This window comes from Meleagris gallopavo, chromosome 1, assembly GCF_000146605.3.
Source record: "Meleagris gallopavo isolate NT-WF06-2002-E0010 breed Aviagen turkey brand Nicholas breeding stock chromosome 1, Turkey_5.1, whole genome shotgun sequence".
NCBI lineage: Eukaryota > Metazoa > Chordata > Aves > Galliformes > Phasianidae > Meleagris > Meleagris gallopavo.
Window position 1 is genome coordinate 28,190,789 of NC_015011.2, and position 15,563 is coordinate 28,206,351.

The 15,563-nt window shown below is 36.2% G+C and overlaps 1 protein-coding gene across 1 annotated transcript in view; it reads left to right on the forward strand.

The window, feature by feature from the left end:
- Window positions 1-15,563, forward strand: part of CNTN1 (contactin 1) — a 218,902-nt gene that overhangs the window by 135,377 nt on the left and 67,962 nt on the right. Inside the window, exons 4-5 of the mRNA XM_010707006.3 lie at window positions 11,490-11,637; window positions 14,364-14,536. Coding sequence (XP_010705308.2) covers window positions 11,490-11,637; window positions 14,364-14,536 — 321 coding nt within the window. The remainder of the gene's footprint in view (window positions 1-11,489; window positions 11,638-14,363; window positions 14,537-15,563) is intronic.

Here is a 15,563-nt window from a genome sequence, read left to right on the forward strand (position 1 = left end):
TCATTCTGATCAAACTGTTGTACTTTTTACCTTGAGTTTCATATTGCAGAGTCTGGTAATATTTGATTTTGGGTCAGATCAGGGCTCAAAAGGCAGCCTGCCATTCTAGGAACTATTTTCATTTGTGCAAAATGAATTGATAGTTCAAGGGTAAAAGTGTCAAAACCACTTCCATTATTTATGGAACCTAATGCCTTGTTTTCGAAATTCATTTCAATGAAAGCTAGTAAGCCTGAAAGTCAGTATGACACAGGGCTTCTCAGTACAGGACAGTTACTGTGATGTATAAATGAGGATGCCATTAAACAGCATGCTGAATTTCTGACTATGTTGCTGATATTTCATATGCACTTGTGTGGGGAGATTATGCAGAGTAATAACACACTCTAAATTAATTTTTAATTTGCTGAGTATTGTCTTTCCCACAAGATCAAGTTGTTAGGCCCTTAAGTAACTCTTGAAATAGTCCTTATGTTTCTGAAGAGGAGTCATGTAATAGGCAAGTGTGTGTATGCTGAAAAGTACTATAGTTCGTATTGGCAAATTCTAAGAAGAGAAGCAAACTTCACCTTTTCATTCTTAGGCATAAGTGGATAAAAGTGCTTTTAGAAGAGTTGGCGCATTGTTACTAGAAACTTGTTATAAAAGTGAAACTACATAATAAACTACATGGTTCGTGAAGGACTTTGTTGGCATGTGTCTTGTCTTACTCAGTAGGTTTCAAAGAAGGTGAATCATTTTCTATCTCCGGAGTCATGCCTCCCCTTGTCAGCAGGGGTTGTTACCGTGATGGAATCATCCGAGACTCAGAGAAACAATATAAATCAGTATATTGGGAGCACCCTAATAACAATTGATACACTACTTCGAAGTAATATTGGCTAATTTGCCAATAATGATTAGTAAATGTTACAGGTAAGAGTACTTTGGCCAAGGAGTTACTTACATGCTAAAAGTTCTGAGACAATATTAGGCAACAGTTACTTCAATGAGTGGAAGTATAAAGGAGTGAAAGAGAAAAGAGAAAATGGGGAAAGAGAGATGGACAAATAGACAAACACAGCAAAGCAAAGCAGTTCTCATCTCTTCAGTCTGGGGATGTCTTTGGTCTGAGGGTCCTGATCTTTGGTAGTGGTGAGTTCGTCCAAGGTAGTCAGTTGAAGACTAATGATAAGCATACATACTCTTACTTAATAGTTCAGTAATCCAGTTCTAGACCTTGCAAATTTTAATCAGCAGAGATAAGAGAAAGCAGGGAGACACCAGCTTATGTCTTGCCTTCACAGGATGGCATCAACTCCCAGTGATATCATCTCCCAATCTCCTCTATCAAGCTGGAAAAATTTGCTCCCAGGCCAAGTCTTCAGCCAGAAAAAATTCCTGGGCCTCCCCACTTGAAAGCAAATAGCTCCAAAGAAATGCTTTTGAATGTAAAACTGCCCACAAAGTGTTGTAGATTGTGTTATGTTGATTGGAGACAATACGTTCATAAGCAGTCTCAGACAGTGTGTGTGAGAAGGTTAAAGATGGAAGTGATTCTCCTGCCTTTTCAGTCCAGATAAGCAGAGGTAGCCTTCCCCAAGACAATTTTGTCTAGTATGAAGTGAGACTATTCAAGTGGTTACTTTTTCTGTTTTGAGTGCTGACTGGCTCTTGGTGATTGATCTTCCTCTAACATTTTTCTGGCTGGTGCCTCCATCAGCATAACAGAGTCTTCTAAATGATTAAATGCTTCGTCATGAGTTTTTTCTACATTAGCATGTTATTGCCTTAGCATATTAGCTTCCCATAAAGGCTAAGTGTAACTTATCCCACCACAAACCTTCAATATATAAAGCTTGGATTTTTAATATAACAGTAGGTTCAAATACGTGTTATGAACTGAGTTGAAATCTACATAATTTAAAACTTTCAGCCATGTCAGATGATGTTATTCACAATCCTAAAGACAGATACAGGTTTATTTGTTGTTTTTTATTTCGTAAAATATGAAATGGACAAACACACTTAATACTGATTTATCATGTCTGCCATGTCACTGCTTGGGTCTTAGAAAACCATTTAATGCTACTGCAGGGTTTTTTGACATTTGTAGATAAATAATCATGGTGTACTTTGGGATCATAATGATCCGAAACCTGAAAGTGCTCTGTTTGCCTTCCCACTAGCCTGGTAGAGATATTTAGTCTGATTCCCAGGTCAGCTTGGACCCAAGCACGAGCTTCTTGTGTACTAGTAGGTGCTCTTTTCTGTGACGTTGAAAACAGTATGGAATATGCTTCTAAATATCAAATGGTTTCCAAGCTTTCAGTGATGACGTAGAACTTGATGGGTTAGTGATAGTTAAGGTAATGAATGAGTCCATGGTTCTTCTGTTCAGTAGTTGTTAACACTCAAGGTTAATCCAGCCGTGTGCTGTGTCAGCAGACCTTTGTCCCTCTCTCATGTGAAAATATGTAACAGGATACAACAGTGTCAGATAGATCAATACTGAGGATAGTGATACTGAATGTCTGTCTCAAGCAGACACACTTAGCAATGGTAAATGACAGAGAAATAGAGAAGAGTACAGGAAGCAGGAGCAGAAGAAGATCCTTAGTGGACTGACAAAATAAAATGGTATTGAAAATAATTTATGATGGCTAGCAGTGGGAACAACGCAATTTCACACATTATAGTGTCTTTCTGACATTGACTTCTTGAAAACTTTTTACTGTGATTTCTTACGTTACATCACGATTTATGTTGTTTTTAGAATCAAGTTGATTTTCATCCAGCACAGGACTTGAGCACGTGCTTAACATTGCATTCAAAAGTAATCTTGTTTAATTGGATCTACTTATGTTCTTAAGTTTTGTGATGAATCAGGTGCCTGAAATAATACGAGACTTTTAATGAACTTTCAATGCTGTCTCATTATTATTTGCCTTAAGCAAGCAATAATATCATTTTAGCCTTTCTAAAGATGATCTTAAAGATCTTAATGTTTCCAGAGGAAGCTCTTATCCATTAATAGAACTGTTACCATCCTTTATTGAAAATCTATTTTCCTGACCATTGAATTATTAGGCATTTATCCATCAAAAAACTACCTGCCAACCTTTTTACAATTACCTTTGAAATGAAATGTTTTATGCACAGATATTTCTGAAGGAAAAATACTTTTTTTTTTTTTTTTACTTTATTTTTTACATCTTTGCTTTTGTAAAGCAAAATGATAGCTTGTTTGCTCTAGCATGCAATCTGTACATCTTGAAAAGCATTCAAATCTTTATCCCTTTATTTTTCAGCACTGCCTTCTAGTACATTGAATTTTGGTTTTCTGGTCTTGGAGTCTGAGTTTTTTGTACTGTGCAATTGCAGTAAAGAAAAGCATTTGCAGAAGTGTTTGCAGGATTTGGGCCTTAGGATACTTTCACTGTAGTTTCTGAACACAAGCATTCATAGTTATTTATAGCACCACGTGTTTTACTGCTAGCCTTTCATTGCATTTCAGCAATCTATCATTTCCTTTGTTGGTTTATTTTACATAAGTTACTGTATGCACTAATCTTTTCCTGTTTGACATGCAAGTTGTTCTACTGAGTAAATCACCTTTTCAGTGGTGTCAGATCTGGGAGCATTTCCAGAAGCCTGAGTGCCCTAAGTACAGTTAAGTGAACGCATGCTCCATTTTGCTTAATTGACTGTTTCCTCTGTTAAGAACTAGTTACTTCTCTGGGGGTTTTTTGTGTTTTATTTTAAGGATTTAGCAAGATTAAAGATACACTAGAGCAACTGAGGCAAATATACAAATGGACATCCATTAAAAATATCTTGCTATTACAGAATGAGAGTCATTTGGGTAAAGTGACTTAATCTTATACTTAATGTCACGTTTAGTGTATTTGCCTATTTAATATCCACATAGCTACATATCTACCGTTTCTGATTAATTAGTTTAAATACATAACATTTTTAAAAGTTGTGTAATGATACTGTGTATCACCCATGACAGTTCTGTTCTAAAGGGAAATGTGAGTCACTTTTGTACATTCTGGAAAGATAAAGCATAAATAACTGTAAACAAGGATGAAGTTAAAAAAATATATTTTTACTCTTCAGTGAATTTTTTGCAGCTTCTGTGTGAAATATAGATTATCACTGCCATGTAAGGCAACGTGAAAAAGCATATCTTGTAAAAAAATGTGGAAAATGAAGACATAATGGTAATCTTTCAGAGATTTATCAAATTACAAAAGAGATAAAATGTTAATTTATAACATTATTTGCTTATTATCATACTAATTGCAAGAAGACATGAAGGTAAACAGATGCTTAACATGATTTATTGGTCTCTCTTTGAATGAGAGACATGCAAGGAAGTCTAACAGTAACATTTCAGTATATATTGGGAATTTTCTGCTTTCTACTTTTTTTGTATTCAAATTGAGCAGAGAATTGATGGCACAGAATGTGAGAATGGGTATATTGCTTGGGCACGCAGAATTCTGTATAAATAAGTTACTGAACAAAGAAAAATGTCAGGAATTACCCATTTCGGATTTCCTCCAAAGTAAACTATCAGTTAGAAAGTAGCTTCCTGCGTACTTGTGGCAACTGTCTCAAAGCAGAAGAAAACAGATAATTTGAGTGATGGTGGCTGTTAAACGTTAACTGTAAAATAACGTTATTATTATGGGCTCTGCATCTACCACTAAACAGAGTGGTCTTCATTTCCCATTTTCCAGATTTCCTTCCATGTGAAACAGAAGTCATTATTAAGACTATCAGCTTTTTGATACCCTTCATGTTTTATTTATATCATCCTTATTATTCCCTTTGCTAAAAGTATCAACGAAAACCCGAGGCTGCTTAACTGCAGGCAGTCTGCTGTACTTGAGCTTGCTCCTTTAACTGCCATGGAAGACAATGCGCCAGAGGCTAATTCTCATCTCATCAGAAAGCTGCTAAATCTCTGAAACTATCCAAGTGTGGAACTGGCAGAGAGGAAAAAAATGATTGAACCTAGAATGAGTTGTTAAAAATTGTTGGTGGGGAGTCTGACTCAGTTAAGCGCAGTACCACAGCAGGTGTAGGGCCTTTTCACCAGCTGCTGTGCCAGATGCTGAGGGTTGCAATTTTCTCAGGCCTGTGAAGCATGATGAGGTTGCTGCAGCAGGTTGTCACAGACAGTATATTTCTATGGAGAAATTGTTTGTGTATAGAAAACTGGCTTGTGCTTGGCAGACTTCAGATTTCTAGGATCTCTCAATTTTGTGACTAACTGAAGGTACTAACTTCTGTCCATTGCTATATCTGTGATTCAGGGGAAGCGGTAGCCTGGGCCCATCTCTCTCTCATTCCCTGGGTTGGAATTCTGGCAGTTACATCTCTCTGATTAACAAACGCTGCCTGATATGCTGAAGCAGCTTTCACAGAGCACAGTGTGAAACAGTGCAGTCCCCTCTAGCTCTGCAAAAGGAAGAAAAGATTGTGTGGGCCAAATTTCCTTTTTTTTTTCTGGTTTAAATTTTAAAATAGAAAGTTGCTGAGCTTCTCTCTTCAGCTTCACTCAAGCTATTTTGTCATATCTAGTGTCCTATTTAATCCAGAAAGTAAATTCTTCATTAGAAATAGTTATAGGAAAGCCCTGTGGACTTCCTACACACTCAGTCCCATGGAGAGAGATACCCTGACGTACAGTAATTTTACCCCAAAGGACTTCATAGATTAAAGCTTTACTTCAAAATGTATTAGTTAGAGATCCAAATGCAGTAACTGTGCTGGCAATAAGTGGTACTCAGAGGTACTGTTCACACACAAAAAAGGAATGTTAGGGTCTGATAAAATATCTGGTAAATTATCTATTATAATAATCTGTTACATATCTCTGAATTTACATTCCTGTAAATATTGAGAAGATCACTATTATAATTACAAAAACACACAACATTTCTGTGTAAGGTTTGTGGAAAAAAATAATTTTTATGTGGCTTCCACGAGAATTTATTAGTATTAAATTTTGCTAAGGAGGAACAGATACACTGTTACATCTTAGAACATGTGATGGTATAAGGACAATGTTAACTCTTCATGGTTGACCTCCCCATGTTCTTTGGGAGTCTGAGCCCTGCAGAACAAATAAGAAGCAGAAAGTACAGTTGCACTTATGGTGCTGCACTGGAGTGGAAGAACAATCTCTTTAGGGTAAGGACTTTTTTTCTTAGTGCAATATCACTGTGCTCCCTGACCTTCCACTGAGGTTTATTTATGCAGCTGCAAGACAACTGAAACTAATTATATAAAAACAGGCCCCTTATCAGGTGTGAGAGCTCCAGGAGAAGGCTTTAGTTTTGGGTTTGGTGCCAGTAGCCTCACCTAGGAGACTTCAGGTCACATTTCACAATTGAATTAATAAAACCAGACTCTGGAAAAATTCATATGACTTTGTTTTAACTTTCTATGTGCTAGGTACATGATACAAATTTCATCTTTCTCTGTGGTTCATAAAGAGGGGATGGGATTAATTACCTGCTTGAAGTGCTTGTTTAAGCCCTCTAAAGAGAACTGATACATGACTATTTTGAATGAAATCCTTAACTTTTAAAATTACATGAGATAAATCCACAATGTCAAGAGCCTCGCTCTGAATTTACTACCGTACACAAGAAAGTAGACTGAGTAAGAAAGAAAGATAAAAGAAGGATAGCTATTCTTGCTATCTCTTCATTTATTAAACTTTATCTCTCCTCGCTATCATCTCATTAAGGCTTGAGATACAGATGCACTGCAAACCCAGACTATCTATAAGAATGCCTTTTGAAGCATTTTATATTCCTCACCGCACAGCTTGTAAAATACTTCCTAAAAATAAGAATGATGTGAGCAATCTGTATCTGAAAATGGATAAGAGAAAAGTAAACAATTAGGTTTTATTTACTTTTCTGTATTGGAAAAAATAAGCCCATGAACTGCTGTTTTCTTCTGTGAAATAAACAACTTTACAATGGTTTTTAATTAACTATATATATTAACTTTCTTGTCTGATTGTGCTCACAGTAATTTATAATTATAATGTAAGGAGCTTTGCTTCATGACATTGTAGAATCATGGAATCATAGAATTTTTATATGGTTATCCTTAATCTATGAGCAAAATGGATTTTCAGAATTGGATCCTCGAAAGGCTGAAGTAGCTGATAATAAACTGTCTTGCCTGAAAGAGATTTGGATGGTCTCTCTCAACAGAAAAATTATTTGCTCAAACCTCCAACCCACTGAAATTGATGGTTTGAGTCCAAGATTATGTAATGTTTATGATAGCAAGTTAGCATAGTTTCATAATGCTATGTGGAATGTAAATATTACCTTTATGTTTAAGGGCTTCCATTGGATATGGAGAACAAGATGAGTGGTTGTGCATGAATGCTTTTGATGTATTTTTTCCTTTAGTATTTCATACTAATAAGAGGGAATACTCAAGAAACAGATAAAACATCAGAAGATGAAACAGATCTAACATAAGAACTTTCAGTAAAATTAGAAACTTGAAGATCTTTAGGTATTAAAATTTAGATATTTAAAAAAAGTTTTCATACTTTAGGCTTCAGCATTTTATTGAAATGCTAAAAATTATGAAGCCTTACATGTGCAGTTTTTAGAATCAGTCAAAAAGGCATCTTTTGGGATGATTTAGTATGCTAAGTTTGGTAGGATCTACCTAGATCACATAGAATCACCAGGTAATCAGTCATCCTTTTAAACAAATTTTGTAATAAAAGAAAAAGTGAGTTATTTGCTGTTTTTAAAAAGATTAAAATTCATGTATTTGGGAAAGTCAAACATGGGAAAAATGAAGGGGATGTTGCTCTGAATATGATGCACATCTTGCATCAGATCTAGAACAGACATGGAAAATCTAGCTAATTAGAAATAACAATAAAATGCTTTGTCTTAAGGAGGATAATATAAAAAAAAGGATAAAACAAAAAAAACCATCACTGATAAGAATTTTTCTGACCTAATACAACAATTCAACTATTAAAACATTATTTGTTCAGATCAGTCTTTTTCAGATACTACTCTAAAGAATTGCGTGAAGGAGAAGTTAAGAAGAAAGAAGCTGAATTCTGCTGTACATTTGTGTGCAAGCTAGCTCTGCTCACTCTTTCCTAGGAAATGAGAATTTCCTACACTTTTCCCCTTAACACTGCCCACATTTCTGCCTATAAATTGTGTCTGTATTTTCATTTCTACACAGGCCAGTGTTTTCCTAGTACCTGATAAATACCTTTTTGTCTGTTTCCTCTCTTTTCCTCTGATTTCCTTCCCTCTTGTATCCTAAGCAGTTCTGTAGTTATGCCTCTTCTGAAACATTATTTCTTTTCTTTATGCTAATATAAAGGCAGCCCAAGATCATTTTATCACTCACACAAAACAACCACAGGCCCAACACTTGCATACTCCATTTCTCAAACTAAACCAAGCTTCATCTCTGGGATGCTCTTACCTTGAATCTTCTTAGGCTCGTGATTCTCAAATCTCAAAGTCAAGTGGCCATACTTTTCCCCATCCACACTCAACCTTCTTTCAATCTGCAGTGGGTGCATATAAGGGCAAGAAATGACCCAGAATGGAACCCAGAAAGATGGAAATAAATAGATGTCCACTCCCTTTAATTTTATCAGCTTCTTCAGTAGTCAGTTGAGCATAAGGAATGTTGCATAAAGGGCTAGAGGGAAAATGGCAGCTGGAGAGTATTGCTTGGAGGAATGTTAAAAGGCTGCCTTCCAGCAGCATTGTTACTTACACAGGATCCATGATCTAATGCATTGGGTAGTTTTTTTCTTGCTCTTCACCGAGACTGCTAAGTATTCCTTAACCCTGTTGAAAATTCTGATTCATGTTTGCAGAATTCACTGAACAGTGCCTTGGATAGCGAGAACTGGGTGACATCTTTTGCTCTAACTTGAAATATAAATCAGAATAAATTTACTTAGAAAATAGGGCAGTAAGTGTCCTTGAGAGGTCACGTAGTCCATTCTCTTGTTCTAAAGCAGGATCAGAACAGAGACAATTTACTTCTCATCTCGTTTATCTAGTGCATCTATTCCCTTTTTCTTTTCTCTGCTTCTACTTCTGCACTCTTTCTTGTAAGCACAATGTCAATCAACTAATCTTTTCTCATCCTCTTTGTGTGCACTTCTTCAGTCCCCAAATACCATTACATAGTCATGTTTCTCCACTAAAGTGTGAAAATTTGTTGCTGTTCTTTTCACAAACTCCTTCTTTTCCTTTTTCTCCCCAGTGCTACTTGCATATTATTGACCGAACTCAGATGAAGGGCTTATTGGTTGCCCCACCTGACGTGCAGTCTGCTCATCTTGTTCCACTCAGCCAGACATCTGAAACTCAATTCATAATAGATGGCAGCAGAAGTGCCATTATAAAGCATATTTAATAGGTGTAAGAAACAGACATTCACTCACTATAATTAATAGTGTTGGTAGCATTAAAAATGCATGCCATGAAATGCCTAAATGGTCTGTAACACCATTTGAGTCCTAAGGTGGAAACAGTCAGCTGCATTTGATATGACTATTCGCTGCTAGAGGCCATTGTTATTCTATATTCATACTTAAGGTCTGCACAGAAAGTGCTGTCAGGTCTGTGGCTCAGTCATTCAAGGCTCTGAGCAAATACGCTATTTCTGCCTTTGCAGTCTGAATGGTCTTCTTTTGATCTAGTAATACATAGATTTTTTTGTAGTGTTGTGCTCTAAAATATCAAGGAAAGCAGGCCATTTTTCAAAAGCTCTTCTTCCTTTCCAGTTGCTTTTCTTTCATTCTTTTAAAGACTTATCTTCTCATTAGATGAATTCATTTCAAAAATGAAGTTGCCTGACTATCACAGCGTAGGAGTGCCTTTTGGATCTATTCCTGTGCCCAAGGGAAATAATGATTATTTTCATTCAAACTTGAACTAGAAAGTTGGAAGTTAATGTTTATCCTCTTGTAAACAATTTTCTCCTAGTTCTGTAAAATGTGTATCTATGAATGTGGATTTTAGAAACAATGAAATACTTACATTAGGATTGTTAAACGCATATATGATATTTTAATACTGACAATTTGCATTACTTAGTTATATAGGTAAACTCTACCTTCTATTTTATAAGAACTGCCTAATTTCATGCAAAAAGTTTTAAAAACAAAGGTAAGAATATTAAGAGGATAAGTACAGAATTATAATTTTATTTAGGGACTTTCATCTGTTACATCACATTTTTAAATGTAGCATTACAAGACATACTGCATTTTGTATACACTACACAGATACTGCTGCAAAATGGTAGGGTTTCTCCATCCTTAATAATTGATTTGGGAAATTTTTAAGCTAACAATATTCGATCAGTTCTAAAGATCATTATAGGAAAAGGATATTTGGTTCCTTAATCTTACAAGGATTTTGTCATCATCTTCCAGAAGGCATCTCTAGGAATCGACAAAGGTCTAAACATGAATGGAAAGCGAACCTGGTAGTGGACACGTACTATTTGCATATTTGCCACTTTCACAGAAAAATTAAAAAAGAAGTAAACAAACAAACAAACAAAAAGAGCACAGTTACATCGTGGATTTGCCAAGCAAAATTTTTCCAGACTTTTCCACCTTTCCTCCTAGTCTTGCTTTTGCAGACCCCAAAGAACAGCAACCCTATGCATTTGGAAGAGATAAGAAGAAGGGAATGCAGCAGGGAGAAGCCGAACCTGCAACCATTGTAACAGCATCAGCAAATGGAGGATAAAGATAAAAAAAACATTAGTTTGTTTCCAAATCTGTTTGATTTTCAGTTCGCCTTTAACTGCTTGTTTTGACAACTGTAGATTACTTCATGCGTGAGACTTCCTTTTATTTTATTTTATTTTAGTGGGAAGAGCGTTAACATATATACATATGTGAGCTTGGAAAGAAGGACAGAACCATGTTCTGGAAACAATGTAATTCTCAACAGTGATCTCCAGTATTAGTTTTTATTTGTCTAGTGCTATAAAGATTATTTCTGAATATATAGGACAACTGGAGCTGTTTAGGTTGTAAGATAATTAACAGTTAATATTTAAACTGTGGTTTTCTATCTGGACCTATTTTATGAGAATTTGTTGGCCTCTGTGAGATAAAGTGGTCTTACCTGCATTTCTGAAGGGCATATCTTCAATTCATAATTATCTTCATCAAGTCTCGCGTAAACTGTGAAAAATAATTAATCATGTCAGCAGAGAATGCAAAGAAGGTAGTTATACAGGAATGTAGTTTAAACTACTCTCACTCTCAGAGGACAGTGGAGGAAGGTCAGCACTATTATCCTTACTGTTCTAGTTTTCCTGATGCAAATGAAAGTTGATTTTGCTGGGCTTGCTATTTAGCTGTATTCACATTTTGAATACGGTAGGTCTGTTGTAAATTCCTATTCAGTTTAGCTACTAACAAATAATTTATTAATTTTCAGACTCTACCCATTTTTCAGAGGAAGGAAACAAAGGTTATGGACCCGTTTTTGAGGAGCAACCAATTGATACCATCTATCCAGAAGAATCTTCAGATGGACAAGTTTCAATGAACTGCAGGGCTCGAGCTGTTCCTTTTCCTACTTACAAGTAACCTCTCCTGATTTGATTGTTACATCTTACTGTGTATTTTACTCAATGAATGGTTCAGGTTTTGATGTCAAATGATCATCTTATCAGGAAAAAAAAATGGTAGACTTGCTGTTTTGGGGTAAGAATCAACCTGGATTAAAGTGACTAGAAATGTCTAGATAGTTTTGAAAATACTACATTCCTGTTAAATGGTTTTGGCTTTTGAAAGGAATACTGATCCAGACACAAAAGATGAAAAAGTGACCTTTAAGAAAAGCTTCAGAAGCTTTCTATGCTAGGTTAGGAATGGCTGAGGTTCAAGTTCTTGTTCTTCTTAGATCAAATTAGGTTTTTGATCCCATTTTACTCTGAAAAAAGAAGGATTGGTATTGAGCCTGAGTATCTTATGTTGCTTCTGCCATCACCATGTTGAAAAGTGATGCTCATGAATGTAACAGATTCACACATATAACCTCTTTCATGACAAGTATGTTTTTAGTAACAGAGCAGTTATTTTTCATTGTGAGATCTCAAGGCATCCATGTGAGTTTATTGTCTATTACCTTCTCTGTACATACAACAAAATGTGCTTATGATTATCATTATTCTGACTAATTTACATTCTAGTCATGGGCAGATCAAACTAAGGGCAGATACAATTTCTTGTCAGCAAAATATTTCCATTTCATTAAATTATCCTATGATCTGCACCAATATTTGTCTCCCCGGAATTAACTCAGTCTTCTAAGACAGAAAAACACAGTTAAGATTGCTATCTACTCACACAGATCTACCTGAGAGTAAAGATAACTGTAATACTGCTTTTGAATCTCATCTCTAGCTCTGATAGCATAAGTTTTTTCCACGTGGCATTTTGCTATTTCAATTCTTTGTTTTCCCTGTGCTTGGAAAGATCTGGAGCCATGTAGCAGAGTGGAGATTCAGATTCAGAACCTGTCAGATATACATAGCCATCACATTCAATTCACCCAGCCTACTCTACACCCTGCCTACAAATGTAAGCAGCATAGCATATAGAGAATGATTATAAGCTCTACCTAAATTTGAGAGTCCTTCCTTAAAGGAATAAAGTCACTCTAGAAACATTATCTTGCATCTGTAGTGCTCTTCCATCTAGAACCACAGCATAATACACGGAATAGGTGTTGCAAGAGACCTGGAAGGATCACTGACACCCAACTTCTGGCTCCACAGCAGATCATGCAGAATTGAAACCCTGGCAGCCTTCGTGCTGTGACCGCTGCCCTGGGCAGTGTGTTCCAGTGCCCGACAACTCTCTGGTGAAGACCTTTTTCCTGATACCCAACCTGACCCTCCCTTGATGCATTTTCATGAATGATATACGCTATCCATGTGAGAAGTCCAACAGAACCTAGTGAAACTATCCATGTGAAAACAGTTGTTTTGATTTTTAAATTAATAAATTCAGAAGAAAGCAATTTTCCATGTTTTGTTTTTATTCTTACAGCTCCCAGCTGCACATTTTATGCAATGCTTTTCTGATCTTATTCAGTGCAGCATAAGCTGTGCTCCTGACAATTATTCCTAGATATTTCTGGACAAAATGGTTATTATTCATAATACAGACATGTAATATATCTCAAAAGATTGAACAAGGATGCCCGTAAGATCCTAGTAAAGCTAAATAGTATTTATTGCAGGTTGTAAGTCCTGCCTTTTGTTTCCTTGCTTTGCCTTCCTTCCTGTTTCTTTTCTTTCTTTCTTTCTTTAATTCTTTATTTCTTTTGTTGGTGGTGGTGGTAAAGCCACTTTTATTATTACTTTCTTCTATGACAATTCTGATTTCACGTTACAAACGATTATTTTGTTTTTTGATGCAGCATTTTAATCAGGAAGAAACATGTAATATATGTACTCTCAGTCTGAAAAAGCAATGCTTGTTTTTAGCCTAGTACAAAAATCTGATTTACACTGCAAGACTTTTATGATTATTAAATGTATTTGAGTTGCATCTTTCCTTTTTGTGCTCAGAAAAAGTGTATTTCCTTTTGAAGAAGGTTATGTGCCCCCCCTGGTGGACACAGTAATGAGAGTCAGACTTCATTGATAGCTCCTCTCATAGTTGGTGAAGGGAAGTTACAGCAGTTCAGGAAAACACGCTATAGAGTTTTACAAGGACTAAGATGGGAGTGTCTGGCAATTTTCTGAATGTAGGAAGCAGCTCTTAAATCAGTTGTGCCACTGTCATTGCACTGACTTCACTGGCAGTTCAGGCTTTATGAGACACTTTCATTTCCTATTGCAATTTTGCAAAAAAAATCTCTTCAAAATCTCACTTCAAAGACATGGAAGAAACATTTGCTTAGCCTGCCTGGCCTTCAAAAGCTATCTATGATATGTTTATGATTCCAGTGCCTGATTGCTAGCTAGCTCACTGGCAGTCAGTTCAAGCATTCTGTACTACCTGGATTGAGTTTTAATGTACATCCCATCTCTGAGAAAGCTGAAACATCTGAGACTCTAAAACACCTATAATGTTCATAAAATCTGTAGCTTTTATGTATTATACATATATGTGTATATATATATATATACACATATATTATGTATATTTGAAAAGCTTCAAATATACATAATAGTGTGTTATGAACTTCTGTATAGCTTATTCACGGTACGTGAATTAATTTTCAAATCATGATGCTTACTCAGTTTGTTTTTGGAGCCAAATCTTACATCTGCCTTTTTTTGTTTTTTTTTAATAGGTGGAAACTCAACAACTGGGATATTGATTTAACAAAGGATCGCTACAGTATGGTAGGAGGCAGACTTATTATCAGTAATCCAGAGAAATCAAGGGATGCTGGAAAATATGTCTGTATAGTATCGAATATCTTTGGAACTGTCAGAAGCAGTGAAGCCACTCTGAGTTTTGGATGTAAGCCAATGTTCATGTCAAAAACTAGAAGCCTTGTGGTTAGCTTGAAACGTCTTGTGTTTTGCACTGCAGTGTCTTCTGCTTATATGTGCTGTAGCTGTATTACTCTGTTAAAAAAAAAATTTGAGAACAAGCTGAGAACAACACAGAATAAGTTTTGTAAGGATTTTATGTTGCTTAGCATTCAGCTGTCATTCCAACTTTCTCAGTGAATTAAGTTACTAATTGAACCAGTAGACCCAGGTCACAATAGAACCAGGTTGTGAATAATGATGCTCAAACAGTTTCAATTGTGGTAGAACCGAAGGGGAAATAGTCACTGAAGAAGGACATCAGTAGTGACAAGTGGTGATCAGGCAGCGCTGTGGTGAAAGCACAAGTGGGATGCCTGCAGGAGGAGGGCATGGCACTTGTTACAAGGCATGCTCTCTGACTGCTGGGCTGTGGGAAGGCCCTGCCAGAGGACTTTTCTGTCGACTTCAGGCAGACATGAGCTACAGTCATGAACTCATGCATATGTGCGGACGTACAGTGCTATCAAATGCATGCTGTAGAAGAGACTGAAGTACTACATGAAGACTAATGGAAAATTTTACCGACTGAGGACAGTTTGGGATTTTTATTTTATTTTGCCTTAAAGTACTTTTTTTTTTTTACTGGAAATAGTTTTTCATCAGAACACAAAAATGATCTCACTCTTACCTGGTGCCCTTTCACAACACCCTGAGTGCCCTTCAGCAGAACAGTTTAACTGCTTAATATTTAACATCAGAGATGAACTGAAAAGTTGTTTTCTGCCACAAATTGTAATACTCTGGTGCTTCATATCTCAAGGAAACTCAGGAGTAGTAAACAGATATTTTAGCATCAGTTTATATTTTAGCTTTTATCCTATTCGTTCAGGACTGGCACCTTTGATTCCTGCTTTATAGAATTCCATGTACCTCTATCACTGAATACAGCAACAAGTGTCCTTTAAACTGAATATTTATGTCATCTCCGTTAGAGAGAAGTAACCCAGATAGGT